Source organism: Caloenas nicobarica, chromosome 2 (assembly GCF_036013445.1).
Source record: "Caloenas nicobarica isolate bCalNic1 chromosome 2, bCalNic1.hap1, whole genome shotgun sequence".
NCBI lineage: Eukaryota > Metazoa > Chordata > Aves > Columbiformes > Columbidae > Caloenas > Caloenas nicobarica.
In genome coordinates, this window is record NC_088246.1 from 100,089,947 (window position 1) to 100,117,050 (window position 27,104).

Sequence of the window (27,104 nt, forward strand, 5' to 3'; positions counted from 1 at the left end):
TCTGCCAAGCTACTTGGACATTGTATTAGTATTCCCTGGCCAAATGCATGCATAAATGCTTACAGCACACACATTTCTAAACTTTGACCACAGTCAATACAGTTAAAGAGAACTCGAGACAAACCTTTTGTAAATGTCAAAACCTAAATTGCATACATGTTAAATAGGAGTTAAATTCACTAAAAATGTTACTGCAGTGGCTCTCTCAGCTTCATCTTCAGAGCTCTTCGCAATTGCTTTGACACCAGCAGAAGTTTTAAGGAAGCCTGTAGAGCTTGGTCTGTAAAAGTGTTTAGGCTTCTTGTGCCCAGCTCCAAGACTTGTGAAGTTCAGTCATTCTTCCTCCTTACACAACTGACGAAGCAATGGGTAAATCGATTTTGAATGCATTCCCAAAAACAGTCAGAGATGGCAGCACAGAGGCCAAGGAACCAGCCAAGAGTCAGCCTTAAGATTTCCGTGTATTATAAAACCTGCCACTTTCCAGAGAGTTTAAGCTTTCTTCTGGGGCTATAGAAATTTGCTTCTGTACATGCAGGATTCACATCCCTGAATCATTTTCTGGACTCCAGAGTGCTACCACCTGTACTTCAAAGGCTAAATGGAGGTCAGTTTTCTCTCAGAAATCCACCTCTGCTAATGATATTTTTGTCTTAGCTTCTCCTTCGAGAACACACCAAGGAAGTGGGAATTCTCTTTTTCATTCCCTTCTCTCTCAGTCCTCTTGAAAGGAATTCAAACTCACATCAGCCCACCGCCAGGACAGAGCCCTGATCGGTAGAGTGGGAGACATCTGCGTCTTTTTCTGGCAGTAACTCCAAGTACTTTCGCTACTGTAATAAATGGGAGCGCAGCCCATTTCAGAAGGGTACGGTGTAGGTGGAATACAAGGAGTGAGACCAGATACTCTTAAACAGATGCGTAACAAGAAATGCTTATATTTGCTCTGCACTGAGGGAGGAAGGTGGGTGGTGAATTCCTCCACTTTATTCTGCAAAGTACACATGTACTAAAGGAAGGAGGATTACAGAACAGAATTAGATAGTGTTGTAGGTAACGTTTCAATTATAAAACTTTTTTTTTAAGGTTCAGCCTCTGTATGGCCATTGAGCTGGCAGTTGTTTGGAAATGAGCAGATGTTGGTCTTTCTCCTGTGGAGACTGTTCTAGTCATTCTTTAGATATACACAGTTAGTAATGTGACATGAGCAGGAGCATCTTTACTATGCCTTTGGTTACAGCATATACACACAGTGGAGATTTGTTCTGACATGTTTTGCGTCTCCAGTCTAAATAGGGATTACTAAAAGAAACTAGAACTGCGCTACAAGAGACAAGACAATATATAGTATTAGTAGGTCCTAATGGGAAGGCTAAAGCTCCCTTAATACTCTGTGATCAAATGCAACTTGACAGACAGAACAAGCAGGTATCAAGGACTGGGAGAAGCTGTTAGACAGTCTCATTTGTGCACCCTAGAATGCAGTTACCTTTCCTAAAAAGTAAATAAACAAGAGTATTTAGGAAAGTGCATTACTCAAAGTGTGTGTGGGAACCAGGAGGCTATGGCTTTGCAGTTATCCAGAGTTGTTCTGCATGGTGATTGCTGAAACTTTGGCTTCCTGCAGAAGCAAGAATCCATCCACAAAACAAACCTCCTATTCAATTTAGGACCATACTCCTCCACAGCTTCTCTTGCCTTCAAGCACAGGGCACAATAAAGCTTGTTTGCCCTCACTCAGAAGGAAGCAGGAATGTTTTTCCCAGATCTTACTCGTCCCACTTTCTTCCCTTGCTTTGTGAATCTTGTCCTGACTCCAGCTGGAAGACTTCCCTTCAGTGATCCTGCTGTCAGTTGAGGTCACATGTAGTAGAGGGTATGGTCTACGGTATCCTTCATCCATCTAAAGAGATTCTGTATATGAGATATAAATTTTAAACAGAATGGGATTACAAAATCCAGCTCCAGCACCTTTATCAATGAAAAGTGTATCCTTCCTTTTCCTCCAAGTAATTGTCATCATTGCCCAGCTTTACCAAGATGTCCACATCTTTTCAAGATGTCTTCTCTCTCTAAGACTGTAAACCAGCAATTTATATTTGCATTAAAATCACTAGTAGAAAGGTATAAAGGATGAAAATCTGTTCAAAATGCTTAGAACAAATTATATAAATCTGCATTTTTACTGTAGGGTTTTGTATCCAGTTCTGACAATCACAGTAAAAATTCATAAGAGTTCTGAGACCCCTAGGCTAGCACTGATCCAAATTGCTACGCTCATCTAGTGTGTTGCTTGCAAAGTTCCCAGCTCTAATATATTTCTTTGGCTATACTGAAAAATTTTACTCCTTGTAGTACCAGAGATTGTAAGACTGTCTGTAAAGCATTGAAATGGTGTGCCCTGGAGAAGAAGAAGAGGGAAATATATGAATTATCTTTTGATTATGATACGCTGTGTAGCCTTCAGGTCTTGTATTGCTTTCCAGTAGTTTTCCTCACTTTAGCTTTATTTGTTTAATTTCAGCCTGTATGATGTTCTGATGTACTAGCAAACTAATTTGCCTACAGCCTAGTAAAAATCTCAATTTTTTTTGCCTCTGTCAGGTCTAATGATTTCAAAAGCGTTTGCTCTTGCACTGGTGGAACAGAGAAGTGCTCTGTGTTACCCTTGTCAGTCTTCTGCTAATTGGTCCTGAGGTCTGCCCTCAGACCAGCTTTGCTCTGCTCGTCCACTTGCTGAAATGAAAACCCATGATATTTGCTATGAAGATTTCTGTGATAGATTCCACCACCCATGGTTTCATGGATGCTTTTATTTATATTAATATTAGACACTTTAGGACAAATGCTTGTCCAAATGAAAAAGCAAGGACTTGTCAACACTCTTTCACCTGGAAACTAGTTGTTTTTAGCTTTTCTCTTCTCTTGGAATCACTTTTCCTTTGTGCAGCTCTACAAATACAAATCTAAAGAAATCTCCCCACCACCTTGACTGCCTTGTTTAGCTTAAACTTTGTGTCCTTAAAATGCTCTGCATAACTTGTTTGTTTTGTTTTGGGTTTTTTTCCCATATAAAATGTTTGCCATTAATTTATTAAATTTACCTCTGATTAAGCCTTTCTTTCTCAGCAGTATTCCTGTATATTGTTGACCAATACTCTTATGCAAATTTTTAACTACAAGACCTAGGTAAAGATTGATTCTGAATAGGCTTGGTAAAACAGACTTTTTTCCATCATTCTTGCAAAGAAGACTACATTCAGATTTGGTCCTCTTAATTGTTCACTGTACTAAAGATGTGTGACCCATGTAAAGCTTCAGCTTTAATGATGAGCTGAGAACACACCAGTATAACTGACTCCTCAAGGCCAGAATGCACCTTTTGCTCCCAGGAGTTGCTCTGTGTTTGGGATTCATTTTTTGTAATGTTAGCCACATAAACAGTGGTGTCAAGCTTAAACTAATAATTTAGGTTCCCTTTATAGCTCATAGGCACCTCTCACCCTAAGTTGAGGTGTCTCAATAGAAAAAAAAAATCAGAGATAATGTCCAGATTCATCCTGCTTTTCATTGACTAACTTAAACTAGGAACCACATGGGAGGGAGATTATGACCCATGGTTGATCGAGAGAATGATAGACAGGTGTCAAAAGCACAGGGTGCAGAGTGATGGGAACAGGAGAAACTTCAGGAACAATAAAGCAGGGTGAAGGGACACCTGCCTCGAATGTACACAAATGCATGCAGCCTGGGAAACAGGCAGGAGGAACTTGAGCCGCATGTGGAGTCACCAAAGAGCATCACTGGAATAACTGAGCGATCGTGGGAAAATTTGCATGGCTGGATGGCTGAGGTGGATGGATGCAAGCTTATGATAAAGTTATTTGCATTTACTAGAAATTCAAGTAACCTTAAACAAGGCTCCCAGATCCTTTAACACTACAGGAGAAATTCTATGTCAGTTTAAAATAAAACAATGGACTAGTACTGAATGAATATACATTTTCAATTATCAGTATGAAAGACCTCTTTCCTGTAAAATTTAATGTAAGAATGAAGGAAGGAAAGGAAAAATAATGCAAGTATTTTCAGATGAACACAGTATGGGTGTTTACATTTCAGTCAGCAATGCAAGGAAGGAAAGCGTTCTCAGCTGTAGTTAGTCCTATCTACAAACTTTTATCTTTGAAAAAAAAGAAGCTAAATATAATTATTTGATAAGCAAATGGTAAAGTCTATGGGACTTGAGATTCCAAGTATGATCCTGAGAATACATCTGCAATAAAAAGTAAAAGTTCTCACCTGTCTCCAAGACAGAAAGGACTTTCAACAAGGATTTTGTTTATTAAGGCTGAGATTCTGTCAAACTCCATTACATGGTTTCGATGCAGTACTTTCTGGCTAAAGCATTATGCCCTCTATTTTGCAGAAGTTCAGGCTGGATGATAGATACATTTCCTTCTGGCATTAAAATCTTAGTATTTTTCTTTAAAAAGCCTGTTACGCACCAGCTGATCCTAATATGGTGTGTGTAGCAGAAGATAAAATTCTTTCCTGAGATTTATGGCTGACCATGACATCATAAAGTAGGGAATATCCCTTTGGTCACTTTGGGTCGTCTGTCCTAGCTGTTTCCCCTCCCAACATCTTACCTATTCCTAGTTTACTGACTTTCAGGGCAGGTGGGAGAGAGGAAGCCTTGACACTGTGCAAGCACTGTTCAGCAATATCCAAAACACTGGTGGGTTGTCATTGCTGTTTTAGCCACAAATGCAAAGCACAGCACCACACATGCTGCTGTGAAGAAAAGTTGACTTCATAACTTCATTCCAGCCACACCCAGCAAATCATGTTACTGCTTCATGCTCAGATTTCTGCCAGTGAAAGGGAAGTTATCAGTGTTTTCCATCCATAGATCTTAAATAGTTGAAAAGAACTTGATATTTTTGTTATCTATGGGTGTTTATTCTCATTTTGTTGAGCTAGGCACTGAAATGCAAATAAGGAAGATTATCTTTTGGAATGGGGGCTAGAGTGGGTGCCAGTAGGAAGTTCAAAATATGAAATCTTATTTATATCTCTAGCATGAAATAATTGTTCCCCAGTCAAAACCCAGATATTTTCTTGGTTTGCTAAAGAAAATAATCCTGTTGTTGCCCATGTATTCATGATCAAGAACACCAGAAGGATGAGAAATTTACCATATTCTTTGTCACTGTCCTAATGGCTAGTGATGCACATTAAAAAAAAAGTCTTATGTAATATTTAACTTCCAGTCACTATATTTTATGTAATTTTGTCTTCTAGATTAAAGAGATTGGAGTTCGAAAATCTCCTCAAGTAGGTAGTTTATCATGTACAGACTGTATCATCATGATTCAGTTCTGTCTTAATCCATCTTAGAGCTCATTTACTCTCTTACTGTACAGCCTGTTTCCAAATTGCAAATCAATCATATGGTTTTCCTCTAAATTTTGATTTTTTTCTTGGCATTCCTTTTAGTCGAAAAACTGGATAGAATTGGCTACCTCTAGTCTTGGGAGAGGAGTGTATAAGGACTGTAGGTACTTTGAGCATATGTCTTTTTTATAAACATACGTCTTGAAGTGTATGTCTTTTGGCAGGTGGGCACAGATTGCCTTCAATCCATGCTGCAATCCAGATAGATGCTGACAAACTCTGACCTGTGCCCAGCCAGCTGCGACTAGGGCTAAGGATCCCACAGAGCAGTGGTCTCCAAATGGGGGGACCTGCACCCCAGGGGGTTTGCAAGATGATCTGTTGGGGTGCAGGAAGAAAATAAATGAACTTCAATTTACATTTATTTTTATCTAAAAATATAAGGAAGAAATTAAGGTTTACTAATATTTAACATACAGATTGACACTGGTGAATTTAGTCAGTCTGCACGTCAGATGGTCACATAGGGTACATGAGGTGTCCTAAGGGAAGAGTGGATGCTCCACAACGTGGAGGGTTTGACAGCGGAATCCTCACTCATTCATTCACTTTCAGCATATTGCGATGTGTTACAGTTTACACGTGCCCAGTGGATTTGTGGATTATATTATCTAGTTTCTACTAAACTACAAAATGGATGAGTGGCTTAAAAAGATTCCTGCAAAGAAACTGCAGATTGAAAATAATACTGGTAATGCCAGTACAAGCAAACAAGAAGAAAATGGCAGAGCTGACACTTCTACTGCTAGTACGAGCTCTTCATCAGCCCCATCATAGGTAAAAGCAATGACAAGGTAACCAGATCTGACAAGAAGCTGGCCGAAAAAAAAGGGCAAAATGATCAAGACGACTATTTAAAAAATGGATTTATAGCTATTGTGACTAATGATGAACTTTGTCATACATGTATACTGTGCCTTGAGACATTAGCCGTCAGTAGTATATGAAACCATTATTATTAGAAAGACATTTCAAAATTAAGCATCCAGAACATGAATATAAACCTCTTAATTTTTTTCGGTGATGTTCAAAGTCACATGATACTCAGTCCAGTACTTTACATGACTAGGCATACTGATAAATGTTTCAAAGCATCTTCTGAGGTTTTTTGCTTAATAGAAAAAGACAAAGAGCCACGTACCATTGGGGAAACACCTGTTTTTCCTGCTGTAGTAAAAATGGCTGAAACAATGCATGGAAAACAATATGGTGACAAATTAAATTGCATTTCTTTGTCATCAAATACTGTTGGATGATGCATAGAAGTGTTGAAGAAAGAGAGACTAGAACAAATCACGCAGTGTCTGAGGTTTGCTGTGCTCCTGGGTGAAAGTACAGATGTTTCTAACGTCTCAGCTTATGGTATTTGCTGGATTCTGCTTCAAAAATGAAACAGATAAAGAACTACTTTTTTGTGAGCCACTAAAGGAAAAATGTACTGGAGAAAATACATCCTTGACAGTAAATGACTTCTTTAATAAGAATAATGTTTTATGGAAAAACTGTGTAACTGCTAATGGAGGGGCTGCATTGACTAGAACAAAAAATGTATTCCAGGGTAAGGTTACAGAACTAGCATCACATGGGAAATTCCTTCGCTGTGTCAGTCATAGACAAGCTCTTGCAGCAAAGAAGTTGGAGCCAAAACTGCATGAAGTGCTGCAGGGTGCTATCCATGTGGTTAATTTTATGAAAACACGACCTTTAAATAGTAGAATATTTACAATACTCTGTAATGAGATGGGGAGTGACCACGAAAATCTTTTGCACCCCACAGAGCTTCACTGGTTTTCTTATGGTGAGGTGCTTAAAATTGCTGTTGAACTTGAGGATGTTACCCATTTTTCTTTTACAAAAAGTCAAGTGTTCCAAACTTTCTGACCTTTTCTGTGACAACAAGGAGAAGTCCATAGCAGGTTATTTTCAAAAAAAGAAACATGCTAGATGTATTCCTTCAACGTGAAGGGGATACTTTAACAGTGAGTAAGTCACTGCTTTTCAGAGGTAACTAGTGCTATGAAGAGAGCATTTCAGAAACAGAAGTTTGGAAATGTTTTGATTGTTAAGTGATTTTGTTGCCAAGATTGGTGCAAGCCAGTGACCTAATAAATACTCTCATATCTGTACACTTAAAAGTGGAAACTGGATTTTCCAGCCTGTTCAAAAATCATCCCAACAAGAGTTTCAGTGAGTTCGGAACCCAGGTGTTAAATGTATCAAAATGCAACAACTTCTGATTAGTTTTTCAAGAACAAGGGATTGACACCAGGGAAGATGGAAACTTTCTAGCCAAAATTCAACAAAAACCTTGGTGGATGGGACTTACTCAACCACGGTATTAATTTTTAAGTCTAGCCAGTGGTATATGTCTTCCACTCGAATCTACATATCTTTGTGAAGTAGCATTTTCACCTAGCAGCCATTAAAACCAAGTAAGGAAATAAACTGGACTTGGAAGCAGACCTTGAAATTGCTGTATCACTGTTAACAAGTTTTTAAAAAATAATGAAGGATATTCAATTACATTGTGCTTTAGTGAGAGCAAAAAGGAGATTTTATACCTTTAATAAATAAAATAATTTTTAAATGCTATTTAATCTGTGTCGCATCATCCTTTTTAATTTCTATTTTTGTGTATGTTTTATAGTGAACATAATATATTAGTACAGTAGCAAGAGCACTATATAATTTATAAAATAATAAATATGCATATATTTGGGATGCATGCTCAAACATTTTTTACTAATAGAGGTGCATCATCAAAAAAGTTTGCAGACCACTGCCATGGAGCCACAGAATGTTAGCTTAGTTCCTTTCTGCCTCTCATTGTGGTTACATAGATTGAAGTTCCTGCTGGTCATCAAAAAGTATGGGCAGAGCACATTCCCACTTGTCTGAAAAATACCTTGGGAATGCCCAGACTAGACCAGAAACTCCAGCACAATACTTTTTATCTGTCTTATATAATGAGGTTATTGCAACCTCTGTATTGGCAAATCCAAGAAAATCCACTAATCCTTTTTGTCAGAGACATAACATGAGATACTATGTTTATGCATCATGAATTTTACAGATGTTCACAGCTCTGCCCTTTTTATGATCCAAGTACCCCTTGAATCCAGCATCGTTTCTGTGGGGGCAGTTGCTCTGCTTTTGAATATCATTGTTTTCACCAGGATAAATAGCCTTAGTAAAAAAGTCCTGTTCAGTTCCTATAGGTTCTTTTCACACCATGGCACTCTATGAAGACACTCGCATGTCGCTTCCCCTTGTGAAGATGAAAATTAATCTATTAAACTCTGTCCTATAACAGTTTGGAGAAAGAATAGGAGGCTAAGAGATGCACTGCAATATAAGATATTCTCACTTTCTTAATTCCTCTTCTCCTTTAGGGCCATATTTAGGAGGATCATATCATCTTGTGACCTAGGGAATTGAGGTGGAGAGGGGAGGAGATGAGGGAGGATTCCCTTCCTCTTTCCTCCATTATACCTTTTTAGACCCATGTCAGTAGTAACTTTAATGTTCACCTTAACTTGATAGACTCATGTAATGTGGAGAAGAATCTGGTTCCACGTCAATGGATTGATATTTACAAAATTTATTCACAAAAATGAGTGATGAATGGTCAGTAGAAATGGCAAAATGTCTCCTGTAGACTTGCCATGGTGGTTTCTTAAAAGCTTTCATACCACTTACACTTTGGCCGTTTTGGAGTGCCCCTGGTTTTATGGAAACAAGCTTCTCCAAGTACTATCCACCAAAGTCTCTGAGTACTAAAATTGATACACAGATGAAACTTTAAAGAATTATTCAGGTTGTAGGATCAACAATTCTAAATCTAAATATGCCTGTACAGCTTTAACAGAAATGTTCTGTAGAAAAAAAGACTTAATCTAAACAAAATTATTGACTTTCTCCTGACTCCCAGTCCAGTACAACTTCTTCTTGCCAGAACAGAGTTTTCTTGTATGGGCTGCTGGCATCATTTCCTGTGCTTCTTGGTCTCTTTCTTGTTTAAAGAAGGGAGATAAATGTGATAGGTTATGAATGTTACATTTAAAAAAATGCTAAATGGTATTTTCTTTCAGATCGATTAAAAACATGTAACAAATGACATGGAATGCACTTAAAACTCAGAAATAGATGTTATTTTTAAGGGGGTTGCTCAATTCCAGTGAAGCCAAATGTATAACTCTTAATGACGCCACAAGTATTGTCTCCTCCCTGAGAGAACTAAAATAAATAATTACATATGCTTCTGAAGGTACAGAACTTTTTTTGTGCCAGACTGTTGTGAGTTCTTGGGGGGATACAGAAGGGTAAAGTCTGATTCCAGGTGTTCTGTGAATTTCATGCACAATCCATAATGTTAAAATGAAAAGGCAAGTGGCAGTAAAAAGTATTAGCGCACATGGTCAAGGAGATGATTGCCAGTCCATAACAAACACGCAAAATTTTCACCTCCTGAAGTTGCCAATAAGTTGCCCAATGACACAGAATGAAACTACTTGCCTAATTTGTAGTGTAAAATACTTCAAGTATTTCTCAGGTAACCTAGAATATTTTGTCTTCTGGTTTCCATGCTGAATTAGGGACTTAATCTCAGTACTGATAAAATACTTATGTTTTTGTATCATTTTCCAGTCATATAAAATTTGCTTTACTTCCTTAAACCAAATAGCTTGTGTTATATTAATGTGAGCCTGGAGAATTTCTCTGCAGGAAAAGAGAGTATGAAACAAATGAAATTAAAAGGGTCCACCATGGTATTTTTAATACCGTTTAACTACGTTGCTGTAAGAATGAGTGTAACCGCAGTAAGGCTGCTTAAGACAATATGCCAAGATGCATCATAATGCCATTCAGAATAACATAAATTAATGTGCAGAATTGATTTAAAAAGAACTTGATGTAAAATATACCAAGAATTATTGTGATTTAAAAAGCTTAAGGAAAAGGTATTAGAAGGAAGAAATTTTGTAACATAGAAGTCTGCCAAAGGAGAAGAGAAAGAGCAAAAGCAATTAACTGAGGCATTAAAGGATTCAAAAAGATGTGTACAAGAGCCAAGGAAAATTTCTTTTCTAGAAGGACTTTTCACAGGTAACTGGAGTACAGCTTCAGCTGACAATTGAAATCTCAGTGGAGGAAGTATGTGAATCAAACTGAGACACTAAAGCACAGTAAATTATTGTCACCATATGGCATCCTTCTGAGGATTCTGAAGTAAATAAAGTGTGAAATAACAGTTATACACCATTGTGGGGAATGTTGCTGCAAGGTTTTCTTCAATATTCAAAAAAATGTTAAGATAGCTTCTGTATTTTCTTTAAACTTGGAGGACCAAGGGATAATCCCCAGACTCTGAAATAATGTTTAATCACCTAGCAGTCCTAGAAACAGGATGAAAATGCTCTAATAGATCCACTACTTTATCTTACTGTACCTTACTTTAACTTAGATTAAAAAGTGAATGTAATTTAAAGTTAGCACAGCATATATTAACTGGATTGCTTTAACTGGCATGGGGTTAACTGAGTTATTAACTAGCTTGCTTATGCAATTTCCTGCTTTCCGAAAAGATTGTGGTTATGGTTTCTGCACATGTTTAAGTTGCTTGGGTTTGTTTGTTTGTTTGTTTGTTTTTAACAGAAGTGGTTACTCTCCAAAACCTTCAGCAGAGAACAGTCGTGTCTCTCATGATTAATTTGGGAGAATCAGCAATGTTACAGATGATAGTGCCATTATCAGTGCCTAGGTGGAGGAGGAGGAGGAAGAGGAGCAAAAATAAAAGTTTGGCCTGTAACTTGCCTCTCCCCAGGTGACAACAAGCACTGTAGCTCACCCTGTGCCAGAGAGTGCCATCTAAACATCAACTATTTTTCCTGTTGCAGATTTTTAACAACTTTCTCTCTCATTCCTTTCAGCAGCCTTGAACTTCAACTTGCCACTGCCTGCAAGGGGCAGGGGGACATCTCTGTGGGCCTCCCTTAAAAGCACAATTTGATTTTGTCTCAAGCGCATGGCACCTTTTCAAAATACATTTAAGAAGCTGAAATCTTATGCCTGGGTGTCTTTTATTAGTCTTGAGTTTGCCAGCTTTATTTTTCATTTTATCTTTTTTCCTGAGGCAATAGGTGGCATTACCACGCTAACTTAATGTTAGATATCATTAATATTGCACATGTTCCACTTCCACTTCATGTGCCTTTCTGACATTTTCTAGGTCTGCTTCTCCTCTTTTTGGTTCAGAAACAGAACAGTAAAATCAAGACATTTCTTCAGGAAGCATTTACTGATAGGTAGACTCAAGTGAGTTTTCCTACAATGATTAAGAGTTGGTGAATTAATAGTAGGGCAGAATTTGGCCACTGCTGTCCCTCTTTGGTAGCAGCAGTACTCAAAGTTGGATGTGGAGCCAGCACACAGCTCCTACATGGCTGCTTCCTTCTACGGAGTCAGCTTCCACCTAAATCAGACCTTGAGGTTAATGTCTCTTCCTCAAAGAGGTGATTAACAACCCTTTATTGAACAAGTCAACAAACTCTTGATTTTAATTTGCAGGCGAAATGGAGGAAGAATTGTTTTGAAGGTACACCCCTAATTTTTTTAAAACCTTAATTGGTATTTTCAGGTGTACCGATGGCTCAAAAAAGAAAAGGGAAGGACATTGATTGTACTGGCTACTTTTACTTTAAGCAGATCACTGTGGTATCTGGATCTTTAGCTTTTACTGGAGCGAATCTTCTGTTGCAGTATGCTTTAAGCCTATATGAAGGGTATCAACCCTAATACTTTTGTTTTCTGGACATTTATTTTTCCTGGCCCGCTTGCTCTGGCCTAGAATATCTTACATATGAATATACTGCTTTAAGAAACAGAAGAGTTTGGAGCTGTTGAAAATGGTTGACCATCCGTTGTCCTATTCTGTTTCTTTATTAAAAACAGTTCCTGATTGTGTATTGTTTTCCTGCATATTCTCGTGATGTCCTGAGCAGGAGCTTCATCTTTAGCCAGTTTAATCTTATTGATAACTATCAGAATACTAAGGGTGACCTAGGTAAGCAGCTCAAATTTCTTAACAAGTCCAGGTTTTTATCTAAAGCTCATCCTCAAGACAATATAATGGTCTCAAGTCACTCAGCCTACTCATGTGTAAGCTTGTTTGGTAGAGTCAAGTAATCGAGGACTCATTCTTAAAGCAGTGTTCTACCTCAAAATTGTCTGTTCCACCACTGATGAAAATACTTTTTAAGGGATTTCTTTTTCATACAGTTAAAGGCTGGGCCACCTGCATCCTACAATACTTTTAATAGAAGCATTAATTTTTCATTACAAGATGTCTTCCAAATACACAGGGAACAGTTTTACTTGAATGAATACCACAGGAGGTTCTGTGAACATTCACAACACTATACACTGAAGTGACACTGTCAGAGGTTGCTGCACTGAATAATGGGTTTTCCAAATAGAAAAAAAACACAGTTGTGTTAGGCCATTTTTACCTTCTTGCAGCATCAAATGACAATAAAAGTGAACTTATCAAGTATTCTTATCAGAAATTTTATAGCTCATTGTAGAAAGTAATATAAAGTATATAGATAAGAATGTATTATAGTAACAGCTAAGTTAACAGACCTGGGCACCAGTTGGAGACAGAATTTACAGAAGTCTTTTCTGTAGATGAAATCATGAATGTACATCTAGGGAAGATCTTTTTCCTCACATATACAAGGTCATGTAGCCTTTCAACTAGACCGTAAGATAATATGTATATTATTTGAAATATGGAGTAGCGCGAGGTAATCCAAAGGGAAGGATGTTACTCATTATGAAGACTGCCACTACTAAAACTGTGGATTTCAACGTCCTTCTGCATTTTAGGCTTGAAAGTGAGAAGGGAAAGTATTTTCCTGTAACACTGAAAGTATCTCAGTTCGTCATGGTTTCATAATTCCTCAGTTTCTCCAGTACAGATGAGTGAGTGCAAACTCTTAATGCCAACAATTATAGCCAGATTCACACTCCTGCTTTGGAAGGTCTGAGCTGCTGCTGATTTGCCAGGTCCCACAAACAGAGAGGATGCAGAAGAAAATTGTGCTTCAGAACTAGTTGTGAAATTATTTTGGTTTTCCGCATTTTAAAAATGAATAAAGCAAAGATGGTGTCTGTCACAGACAGGTGATGCGGAAGGTTTTTCACAGAATGATCGGATCCGCAGTGCTTCCATGCGCAGAAGGTGGGCATTTGAATTTGTAAATCAGTTGTTCCCTCAGATAATAATGCCAGTGATCACAGGACTGGTATTAGTGAGCGTCTGAGTATATAAGACAGAAGAAAGTTAATAAGTATGTTATGCTTCTTATGTTAAAGTCTCCAGTAGATTTTTTTTAATTTTTGAAAATTAAACTTTAGTATGAAATTTCAATGCATAACGCTGTAAGAAATGCGTTACTACTTCAGTGTCATTTATTAATATCTTCAATTTAGCTTCTTCTAACTTTAGCTTCCAGAGGGGTTAAAGTTACAGTCCTCAGTACAATGTACTACAAAATTCCAGTCTTAAGAAAACAGAACAGGACGGCACAATTTAAGAGATAAGTGCAAATGAAAAAAGTTCTTTGAATGTAAATGGTACACTATGGAGAAAAAAAGGTTGTGTGGGTTTTTTTGGTTTTGTTTTTGTTTTTAATCTCCTGATTAGTTACCTCTGCTCAGTAATATCACTCCAGTGAGCATGTGATTTAGTCCTCTAGTGTAGCAGAACCTATTTGGGTCAGAAGAGATAGAAGGTAACTTCTCCTGTGTTTTTCCAGAAGGAAGGAATATGGGGCTGAGGCATGGTTCATATGGTAAAATTTTCCTCTCTATTTATACTAGCATTATAATTCTGTGCAACATTATCATGTGATGATCTCATATCCCTGAAGCGGTGTCTGTTTTATCCTTTTCACCCGGAAAAACAAACAAACAAACAAACAAACCAACCCCAAATGGTATGGATTTACAAAGTTTAAATGACGGGTTTTTTTACGAAGTTGATTTAAACAAACTCTTTGGAGCAGCACATTGCCAAGTGGAAAGTAAGTTAATGAAACACTTCATTAAACTGTTCTTGAATTTTAAGCAAACCGATCCCTCCACGCCTAAAAAGCCTAAAGCCCAAATACCCCAGTGTATTGCAATGAGGACAACTATTCCCCTAGTTCAGGCATAGAATAGAATTACGTCTTAGCTTGTTATTGCTGACCTTTTTGCATTTAAGAAGTCTGAGGAATGTGGATTGCTATTTTGGAGGATTATTGAAATTGTAATAATTTCACATCATCTGTATTCTCACAGGTATATTTTCCATAATCTCCCCTTTATCACTTGTGATCCAATTTTTATATTAGATAAATGTTTTTTTCTTTTTAGTTTCCCACCGAGGCTTGTGTTCATAGTTTTTAGTTGACAACAACACTAATTCCTGGGTACAGAGGTTTTCATAAATATTGACGTAGAAAAGAGAGAGGATCTTCCAGGGTGCAATTCTTCTCACCTGTTTTAGACATCTATTTATGGATGACTCATTCCTTGGAAATGCCCATTTATGTTAACTTTGGAAATATCCATGTAACACCTTTCCTAGTTAGTGTTGGAATAAAAAATATTTCATCCATCACAGATAGAGAGACTGTAAATGTGTAAATGTTACTGCTGCTTTCATTCTGCTTAATCAAGGAGGATTTTACATACAGACACTTCCTTTTGTAATTATAAATCACTGCTCTTCTGGCACTGATAAAAATTTCTTAAACAATATTTAATTATCATTCATGTTGCTTTATTTGGGTTATCCCTCTCGATGAATTCTGCTCAGAATTGTTTTAGTAAAGGACTCTTTTTCAGTAACAAATGTGTTTCAAATGTGTATGTATGTAAGAATTAATGAGTACTATACCTTGTCCACTTGTAATAATGAAATTAAATGTCGAGTCCCTAATTTTTGCTTCAGTCATCAGCCTATTTGCTACATGAAAACTACTACAGAAGTGGTTTTGAGGGTTGTATGTGATCTTCAAAAGAAGTTCACGGTAGTTTTCTAAGCTGTGATTTATTCTTTTTTTTTCTGTGATAGCATGAGGCTTTCCACCTTGTTCTATTCTTATTTCCTAATCTAGACTAAATTCACCAATGTAAAGAAGATTTACTATGTATTCTAAGTAGTTTTTAAAAGATTTTTTTTATTTCTGTAAGTATTTTTTATCTAAACACATACTCTAATGCTTGTGAAATTTTCTTTGTCAGAAGATCCAGATATATTCTATGTTCTAATTACACCCCACATACGCTTTTATTTGTCTGACTCTACATTCCTGCCAACATAAAGTGTTCAATATTTCAGCACTCATAGTTACTTGAATGCTTGCACCAACTTTCAGTACTCTTATTACATTCACTTGCTTTAATAAACATTAGTTTCTAATTTCTTGCTTAATTACTTGTGCTACTGGCATTGATTTACAAATTATTAAATAATCTATTCTCAATATGGCCCCTAATGACATTCATAATACCTGGCATGAAAATTACTTTTGTAGAATATTACAACCTCCAGTCCCTTTGCTTTTGTTCTGCCTTCTCTAAGAGTGAAGTGTGATATATTTGTAGAAGAGTGGTTTTCTTATTTATCTGGAAGCCACTAGAATCACATTGCCTTCAGTTTTGTAGAGGGTATCTCACACTGAACAAACCAGAAGCATATTTTGTGTATATTTTCTTCACCAGTTGTTTTCATCAGCACCCCTGAAATCTTAATGTGAACTGCTGTTATTTCTTATAGCATATATCACTAACTTTCAGTCCTTGCCTACACCTTTTGGGATCCTTTCTGGCTCTGCAATGCATTACGCATTTTTCCTATAAGGAATGTGCCATCCCTTTTTCTTCTCTGGTGCACTACTGGGTTGTGTGTTTTACTTGTCTTAGCACCCAGTCTTATTGAAGAGAGTTTGTTTGTTCAGGCTGCTTGAGGTCCTGCTGAAACTATTGTGCAGGTCCTTAACATGCTTGTTCATATTTTGTCATAATGCAGATCCCTGTTTCTTTTTTCCTAGCTAAATTTTTCTTTCACTGTAAATTCTGGCATCTTCAAATACCCAACATCGAGTGATCCACCTCTTTATAAGATGGTTTGGTTTTATCTTTTTGTTGCAGAGAAATCACCTTCTGACTCAAACTGTTTGGAAGTCACCTTAAAAACTCCTAATAAACATCCTCCTTACCACAAGATTCCTATTAATTCTTTTTAACCACAGCTATTGGGTTTAACATCAGAGTTCATGGTTACGTTTAGCTTCTGAGACCAAAAAACACCAGAAGGAATTTTTTCTAGTTTAGAGAAGTTGGAGGGAAATTAGCCCATTTTATATGTGACTTTAAAAAGGTTATATTTAAATAGGTATGATCTGTCTGGTAGTCATGCACATGTAGATTTTATGTGAAGTCACATTTACCATGTTGGCATTCCAGGCAGAAAGGAGAAAAACTAGCACTTTTTAACTAGAAGGTGTAATTATATATATATATATATATATATATATATAAAACAGTACAATATCTTATTTTTGTTTTATTATTGTTAGTATTATTTTTATTACTCTGGTCCAAAACACTCAGTCTGAAACGTTCAAGCATTTCTTCCAGGCAAGAGTTATATTGATTGCATTTGTTTCCAGGTTAGATCCATGTGCTAGAGTCTGACTTTAATGAAAAAGTAGTATTTTTCTTGAAAGCCCGTGCCGACAGTTTTCCCAAGTAAAACCCCAATATTACAGAGTTCCTTCTTCCCTTCCTCTCACCCTGAAAACCACACACAATGTGTGGTTTTTTTAAAAAATCTGATTCCTATTGAACAAAAAAGGAAATCCAACACACCTCTGATTTTATTTCTCCTTTATGCAATGAGGTATATTTAGCTTCTTAATTTTCTCGTGAGACTCTTTGCTGATACCTAAAATAATAGCTTACTGTTTCCTTTTGGTTTATCTATGCTTTATCTTTTGGTTTGTGTTGTCTCTCTGCTCAAAGTAAGGTTCTACTTCCTCTTTCATTTTTGTAATCCCAAATGATGTGTGTATCAATGAAAGTATTGCTCAATTTTCTTTTATGTCTAAGAGCAACGACAAGTATCAGTATTTAGTATTGCACACTTTCTCTTCTCCAGATACATTTCTTGAAAGTAAGTTTCACTCTGTGCTTCTAAAACTCTAAATATGAGTAACGTGTTTCATTGGAATGAAAATGGAGATAATTGTATTTGTTTGTAATGCATCATATATGGTGAGATCTCTCTATCTTTACTAATCCCCAAAATTGTAATCTCTTCTTCGCAATTACTCATGATCTATGTTTTGTCCATGTAATGAGGAAATATTTTTTCTTCTAATTCATGCATTTGTTTTGTACACATGTATTTTAATCTCTGTACTGAAACTCCTACAGTACAACATTTTAAAGTACACAGTATAAAACTCAGCAGCAGGAAATCTTAGTAAAATATCTGACTGTATAATCCTTCTGGTCTGACCAGTTCTCATTCATTAGGAGTCTCTTATGATCAACATCTGGTAGGATTAGACTGCCCTGAACAACAAGGATTTAGCTTGCAGTACTTACATGCAGCTTTAGTGAACCAAAAGGTCATCAGAAATATCTGTTAAAAGCAAAGTAGTAAGATTAATCTAAAAATTATTAAATTTATTTTGTAACTGGCAGAGTTAGGATTAAATAAGTGAACTGTGCCTTTAAATGTATAATCTGAAACCTGGTTTGAACCGTGGATCTGTGGAGGCCCCTGAACTCAAACTATCATCAGCAGATTGAAGATCATCAGAAATATCTCTTCTTTACTGTTTTCCTTGGAAAAGGGATAAAATTGGCTTGATAAAAACGAAGTATTTCGGTCAAATGGATGATAGCTATTTAATATTGGTGAGCAGGTGCTTGCACTAAGAATCCCACTGAAGTGAGCAAGATCCGTTCACCTAAAACAAAATCAACACATGTGCAGCTTTTGTATCCTTGTGAGGTAGGGGGTCATTTACATACTGTATGCAGAGAATCACCATACAGAGATCACATAGGAAGTAAAAAACGTGCCAACAACTAAAATTCAGTGTCAGGTCCCTGACTGTCCCCCCACGGCTCCCCCTGTCCTGCCCTGCCCACGGCCCTGTTTCAGCTCAGCCCGGTGTCATCAGTCCCTGCCCCAGCGGGGCTGTGGGCCTGCTGGTCCCTGCCTCCACCACAGCCGTGCCTGGCATGGACCCTCTTGGTCTGGACCCATTTCCAGGGCTGTCCTTGGACCTGTCCTGTCAGTACAGACCTTCCCACCGATCATGGGACTGTGTCTGAGCCTGGTTGCTCTCACCGGACCTGATTCTGTCCCTGACTTGTGTGTGGACTTCCCAGCTTTACCCAGGACCTGCCTTATCACTGTGGACGTGCCTGGAGGTCGACCCTCACGGCTGATACTGGCTGTTTTCTCCAGCCTGACACTGGCTGGTGAAGTCCCTCCTCTGGTGTCTATGTTATCACACTCATGTCCCTCTTCCTTAGGCCTTCCTTTCCTTAAACCTACACCCATCTTTCCTGGTACAGACAACAAGTGTTTTTGGTCCCATCTAGACTACTTTTTTTTTTTTTTTTTTCCCCAGCCTGTTTGGTCATTCCGTCTACTCTCTCAGTTTGCCGGAGATTAAAGAAGTTCATTTCTTCCTTGGCCATGCAAGTTCTTGGCTCCTCAAAACCCTTGTGTTTCTTCCTTGGCAGGTGCAGGGTCAGGGACTTTGTTGTTTGCCTCTCAAACATCACTGAATTTGATACAACAGCTATGAGGCAGGCCAGTATTGCTGCCACCCACTTCGCAGAAAAAAAGGTACAGCCAGACCTGCTAGCAAACTTTAAAACCTTATTTTGGTCATATGAGCTGTACCACAGAGCAGCTCTGGCAGAAGCAGAGGTAAAAGCAAGTTCTCTTGTGTCCCATCTTCTCTTGTGCCTCAAGCACAAGGGCCATCCTCTTCTTCCTGCAACTGTGTCCCTTACACGTGATAGAAACCCTTCATTTTTTGGAGCTTGCCGCTGGGTAAACATATTTGCACCCCAGTAATTTTTGAAGTTGACCATACATAGATCTGTTAAACATGTAGTATGGAGAAATACTGATTTCATCTAACTTTGTGTGCAGAGTAGTGTAGAAGAACTTTTTTTTTTTTTTTTCTGTAGGTGGAGGATGAGGGTCTCTAAGCAGTGATTTGTGAAACTCCCAGGTTCATTGATGATCAGGTCTGGTAATCCCTGTTTTGGAAAAAATGAAATCTTGGTGTCCTTAGAGTGTGTAAAATTTATAGAAACACACATAGAGCTACAACCTTCATTAAATTGTTAACAAGGGACTAATACCACGTGGAATTATACTACTTCTGTATTGTAAGTCAGTTCAAGATTTACTTAGGAACTGCAGATCCCCACCAGAGCTTAATTCAGTTTTGTTACAACTTTCTACAGCAGTTTCCTCCAGTTGAAATTATCCTATTTGACACTATAAAGAAGCAGAAGTATAGTATTTTACAATTTTCCTTGCTCAGAGTTGGTGGAATGAAGCATCTGCATCTGCTAAAATAAAACATGCCTCATTTTGTATTCAGAATTTCACAAATTTAATCCAGAATTGCAACATTTGCTAAAGGAATTGGCTGCTCTAGAACTGGAGGTAAGGCTTTGAGAATTTTGATGTTGGACCCAAATCCAAATCAGAAGATTCTATAGTTAAATTTATTTGAAAGAAGTTAATAAATTCTGTAGGAAGAAAAACACAAGTTTCTGTTCTGTGAGATATTTAGAATATTTAGAAAGAAAGAAGAGAACCTGAGGATGGTGAAAAAGAAATATGGAAATAGGAAAAAAAAAGACTGGAAAATATAGTGGAAATACCCCCAGAGCAGGCACAGGATAAAATTTGTCAGACTAGTGCTCGTAGCATTGAAAGGGGGAAAAAACCATTAAGTCTTCTGGAAAAAACAATGTAAACCTTGTAAAAAAGCTCCTAATGTTTTGTTGTGATAATGCGAAAGAAACACCTTTCTTTTGGCAAAATCTCCACAACAGATGCATCTGAAAATCATCCAATATCTGATTGTGGCAGTGAAGAGAAAATGTTTCCAACTTTTCTGGCACCAGATCTCATGAGGTGCATCTTTTGGGAGGTTAATCGGTAGTTCAGTGAAAAGTCTATGAGCTCTGAAAGCTGCAGAATATTTGGCTTCTAGCAGATGGGGCCATGGGGTATCAAAGAAATTTGTCAGTGGCTGAATTTAAATAAGTGCTGCTCAGAAAAAAAAAATCATATGCAATTGAATATCTCAGTTGCAATGTTCATGAACAAGTTCTGAAGGGAAGGAATCACAGCAAATCAGTAGACAGTCTGAAGTCTAATCAAGTGTCAGCTTTGTGCCCTCTGCTGAAGCCTATCTTTAAGTGTTGGTCTATTTTAGTAATATTTAATGTGTATTTTATAATTTTTCTCATGTTAATAATGGTCTAACTTGACTAAACAGATTGGCGACTCAGATTTTTTCTACTCGGATCAGCTGAGTAATGTTAATCTAGTCTCTCTGAGATTAAAATAATGACTAGAAATGGCTCCAGAAAAAAAAAAAAAAGAAAAAAAAAAAAGAAAAAACCAGAAAAGCAAACCTACAGCTAAAAAATTTCGTGCTTTACAGAAGAAGATAGGACAGTATGCAGTAGAAGTATATGACAGGTTCTATGCCTTTGGAAAATACAGTTCTGTTAGCTAAGGAAAATTTTACTTTTTCTAAGTAACAGATGATACTTTTACTGAACTTTCATACTAACTAGAAGGATTTCAAACATCAGCTAAACTACGATCAAGAGAGGTCTATTTTATTTTGTTATCACTGATAGTTCGTTTCAAAAAAGCAATTTTTCTTTCTGTCAAGACCTGTATCATAACAAGCAGCTCATGACATTGCTGGAGCTAAAATATCAATCACTCGTTTTACTAGTATACTAGCAGAAAAAGGAGTCACTGCTGGTCATTTTTTTGTCATTGAATAAATTTTCACAAAATCCACTGAAAAATGACTACAACATCACAAAAGGTTGAAGGATATGACTCAAATCTTGTTGGACTGACCATTCTGACTTACTTCTGTAGAATAAAATGATTTTCAATAAAAATTACCTATATGTCCGTTTGTTTTAACCATTGTAAAAGGTTATAATTTAAAAATATGTCTTAGTAATTTTAAAGCATGGCTAAAAGGGATAAGATGAAGCAGAGGCCATGAAAGAAGTAATTGAGGCAGCCTGTGTAGTAATGATCTTAAAGAAATATTTCATTGGTCAACCAAGAAACATGGCAAAAACAAACGGAACAGCAAAAAGGTGGAATGCTGTGTGGGGATCAATTAATGCAATTGCTACATTGCAGAAACCAGATTATGCTTCTTTGCCTTGAAGAAATTTGCAAAAGTACAAAGGTAGTTTTAACGTTTCTCTCTTCAGCGAAAAACTGTGTTGCTATCTAAAACAGAAAAAAAAAAATAGTTCCATGGTAAACATAAAACCATTAAATACTCCCAACAGAGCCACTAACATGCACGGATTGGAAGGATGCTCACAGACATATATTAAAGAAATGCTGAAGGATTTCTGAAGAGATGAATTTGTCCTGAAAGTAAAGCTGCCAGCAGAATGCAGAAGTTGCACCTGTGACATTTCACATCTCGTTGCCTTCCCTTACTTTTACTGTGTACTTAGGCATGAGTGTGACAGACTTGCAGCAGAGGAAATTTAGCAATAGCTGGGTCTTATTTTTGCATGGATAAAGTGTCTTCTCATGATATAAACCTTATAGTTATTTCAAGTCAAATGAAGAAAGTCCTACTCCTGAAGGCCAGATACCCTTTCCTCTTCTTTACTTGACCATGCCACTGCATATCAAATATTTTTAGATTGTTTTGAATGGACAGGTCATTGGAAACTATCCGCTAATGATTTATAGATTTCTAAATTGTCCTGTTTAATATCAAATATATTTTTCTTCTTGTATTGCGTTTTCTGTTTTTGCATTTGAGATACCTATTTTACTCTGTGATTTGCGTCTCATATTTCTGTTATAACAAACAAATTAAAAAGACAATCAGCGCAATGACTGTGATCATAATTTTATTAAATTAAAATCAGAGTGCCACTCTCTTCATTTCAGTCTGTAACCACATTATATCCAGCTAAAATTATTTTTGGTCATCTATTAGGAATAGTAACGTGAAACTCTGTTTTTGCAGTCGTGTGGCTGGAAGAACACCAGCAGTGATTAAGACAGAAAACCTTAAAGTAGTTATATGGAAAAAAAACCCCAAAACTAAATCCGTAAACCAGGTTGCTTTATATGTTATCTGGCTTCTTCGTGCTATTAGGCGGCTCAAAGAGGACAGAGTCTTGCCAGTATAAAAAAAGCAGGTGAGAAAATCTGTTGATAGGTGGTTGCTTGTGTCACCTTGAAGCAAACTGTACCTCTTGCTGCCCCATGCAGCAAGATGCCTGCTCAAAGCAAAGAGGAGGGCACAGAGGAGTTCATGAAGATTTACTAGTCCCTAACTGATCTAAATTAAGCACTGCTGCTTCATGCTAGAACCAGCTGATGGTAGTTTCGGATCAGCCCTCAGCAGTGAGAATGTGTAAGAATTTCCTTGATGAGTCTTTTCCCTTTATACAGTCTCAAACATCGCTTTGGCTACAAGAAAGATTTTGGTCTTAACAGTATTGGAAATGCACAAAAATTTTCCATCCCCATGATGCAAAATGGGAGCCCACTGTGAACTTTGTCACACATAGTAAAACTCTTTACATAGTATACCTGTTGATAGAAGATTATAGTGGTAAAAGAATAGTGTCTTGATCAGAATTTAGGCAAAATGGAAAAAAAAAAGTGGGTGCATATATCATCTTTGAGATCCTTGCTTGTCATTGCAGTGTGATAAATATAGTCCATCTGCTTCCTCCTCACTGAATCTCAGTTCACTGGTTTGCCTTTTTCTCAACTCCTGACAGGTGAGGAATGATCTGACTGGTGTCCTGTACGGTGAAGACATTGAAATTTCAGATACTGAGAGTTTCTCCAATGATCCTTGCACAAGTGTAAAGAAGCTTAAGGTATGTGCTGCTATTTGAAGAATAAAGAGAAAGTGGTGATTGTGTCATGGCATTTAATTCTTTTTTTTTCTGTATGAAGAAGACTAATAAAACAAATTTTTCATAAGAATGATATACTACTACATTCCATTGCACAGTAACGTTGACAAATGGCTTTTAGAGGACCTAGTCCTGTTTAACTCAATGAATGTCCATGCATATAGTAAATATTTTTTATAGTTCCTGCTAAAGACACGAAGTAAAGCAAGTTGTTGCTGGCTTAATGTTTGTACCTAAAGCACCAGTCTTAGTGATATATGAGTGAAAGCTCTTGAGGTTTGGAACCAGAACCCGTTTAAGGTAAATTATCATGTAGCAAAAGTATTAAGCATCTTTCCATTAGCTTCATTACACATTTTAGGTTGAATTATTTGCATATGATTATCTTCATTATTTCACGAGTCATAGGAAAAAAAAGGAAAAATAAATTTTATAGCATAATAATTTACCATCCTTCTCTTATTACAATGATTTATTAGGTTCCTGGCATCTCATAAAATTAAAACTATATTTTAGCATTACCGTGCAGTGCAACCAACAATAAACTAGACATAGGAGATACGGATCTTAAACTGCATATGAACATTAAAACGATGATTGAACAGCAAGAGAAAGCACTTTTAAGTGTTGAAGATCAAATCATTGCTGGCACCAAATATGTATGACACACGATCAAAGCCACAACCCTGAAAATTCTTAAATATGTGTAAAACAGGTTTAAAAAAACCCTAGTAAACTGAACGATATCAAAAAAACCCTAAAATTAAACCAAGGATATCAACCTGTGTAAGACTAGGCCACTAATGGAGCTAACAGGAGAACGTCTGAAGCACAGTAAACTAAGTGCGCTTTAATATTCCCACAGACTAGAGATGCACGCCTGGACGCTTAAAATATAAATAAAGATTATATTTACAGGAAGCCATTTGTGTCTGTCCAGTCTAAGCCCGTTTGCATTTCCTATCTGGAGTTGAAAAGACTCCAGTATGTTATCAGTAAAGTCCACATTTTTGAGAAGGTCTTTAACCCCTGGCATCAGAAACTTAACAATACTGAAGGCAGAGCTATTTAAACCAATGGATGATGTAATAACAAGAAAAAAATGCATATAAGCATGTGTATTTAGGCTGAAGTTTAGAAGCAGCAATGAGATTCTGGCTTTCTTGTATGTCAACAGTGTGCTGTTTGTTTTATAGGGAAGACCAGAAGACTCAGTCAAACAATGTATTAGTTAGCTCTAGATTTCTTCTTCAGAACAAATTACTACAACAATAAATAAGCAATTATCTAGACAATTGCTTATTCTTGACAAGAATGTAGGGTTACTTTTCCTTAGGTACATATGTCAGACACAGCTTAGCCATCTGATGCTGAAAATGTTCATTCCTTCCTTCAAGATATAAACCTGATATAGGTAAACCAGTATCTGCCTACTGTACTTCTGATTAAAATAGGCATAAATACCTTTCCTTTTCGTAAACACAGTTTAAATTAATGAAATTAATGATTATGCAGTACAAAACAGAAATATCTGGTATGATTTGCAGAAATATATGTTCTATGTTTTTCCCAGCAACATCTTAATTTTTACTACATTGACACCAGTCTCTTTGAATCAGAGTTGGAAAGTAAATTTAGGCTTAAGAGTGTCTTTCAAACCAATTTTTGTGTCTAGAGAAAGGGATGTTGGAGGATATATATTCTACAGCAACTTAAATATTTCAAAATTCTGAGCATACATAGGCAAATTGCATGAGCTATATAACTTCTGCTTCCAACTTTCTTGTATTTTGCACTTAGGACCAAAAAAATGCTATCTATGAATTCCAATTCAAGCAAATCATTTCCATCTGATTTCCCAAACATAACAGGTGTTTTGGGTACTGACTGAACACCATTTCTTATTTTAATAGTCAAGTTAATTAGATTTTAAATTTTTGGGCTGGGAACAGCCTCAGTCTAAGTAAATGGTGTGCACCCTAGCACAGACATCAGCCAGTTTTGCCAGCATGTTGTGATTCCATAGCTGAAGTTTGGGACTCATCTGTAGTTCTTCAGGTGGACATCCAGGCATTTAAAGGGCAGAACATGTGGATGCTTCTATTGACAAAGTTACCCAGGTTTGAGTAGATTTATTGATAACATCTTGACTGTCAGATACATGGTAGAGAATATGACAGAGTATCTGAAGCTGTTTGATTTAGATATTTCATAAAAAGCCTGCCAAGACATTGACTTTTCCTGGCAGATGAGATATTGTAGCAATCCTTCTTTGGAAAGCCGTGTAATGCAGCATCGTGGTGTTATTCATTAGAAATGAGGCAGATTAAAATCTGATCACAGAATGGAAGCTCTGCAGGCCAAGGAAGAATTTTAAAAAGCTGCCTATTCTAGCATAATGTGCACTCAAAAACTCTGAAAAGGCTAAAGAGTGCCTCATATCTGAGGCTGTTAGCAATGGCAGTGGAGAAGACAAGTTGTTCTTCATCCCTCAGTGGACCATCTTAGGTGTTTTGATCCTCACTGTCTTCAGGGTTTATGCTACTCAGCTTCCAGTAATGCCAAAGACGCTTTATATTTACTGGATGAATAATATCCTCACCTATAAGAAAGGAAGAAGGGAGCAAGAAAGTCATTAATTTTTGAGGCCATGCTGTAGTCTTCGTTTATAAAACATGTTTTTTATGAAGAGTCCACCATAACTGTGGGTAAAAGAATTGTAACTGTTATTAATTTTCTTGTTTGAACTTTAGTCCATATGGGAACATATGTATTGCTTACTGAGGGGCAAAGCTTAAATGCTGATATTGCTACTATAATCTCTGAAAAGAGTAAATATGACAGCTCACCATCTGGCAAACGGTCTAAACATTGGTCTTTTTATGTAAGTGCAGTTTGGGGAATTGCCTTCCCCCTGGGATGTTTTTAATCATCTCATAGATCACCTGCCTAGTTCCATGAATTAAAAACTATTCTGTCAAATACGCTTTAGCTCCATGCAAGCAATTTCCACCTCTATGAGAAAGAAAAAGTATTATACTTGACACTTGCTGGGATCCAGTGGGTGACTTCTTTAATCTGTACAGGAGAGTTACACTGTGTTAATTTACGTCAGTCCCTTGAGGGTTGATGTAAAGGAATACAGGGTGTTACAAAAAGATGGACCCAATTTCATTCACCATCTTGCGAATGACTGAGACTCGGGGCTGTTTGTACACTGGGAGAGTCATCTAGCAGTAATCATTTGAAACTCTATGCCCTGCCATTTCAAGTGATGACAGTTTAATTCATGGGTAGTTCTTGGTTACAGAGGTATAGTGATTTCAAATTGAGTTCATCTTTTTGAAATACCCTGTAGTATATCCCTGCCGGGAAAT

The 27,104-nt window shown here is 37.1% G+C and overlaps 1 protein-coding gene across 1 annotated transcript in view; it reads left to right on the plus strand.

Annotated features, from left to right (window-relative positions):
• Nucleotides 1-27,104, plus strand: part of GABBR2 (gamma-aminobutyric acid type B receptor subunit 2) — a 495,928-nt gene that overhangs the window by 217,064 nt on the left and 251,760 nt on the right. The window contains exon 4 of the mRNA XM_065629246.1: nt 23,587-23,688. Coding sequence (XP_065485318.1) covers nt 23,587-23,688 — 102 coding nt within the window. The remainder of the gene's footprint in view (nt 1-23,586; nt 23,689-27,104) is intronic.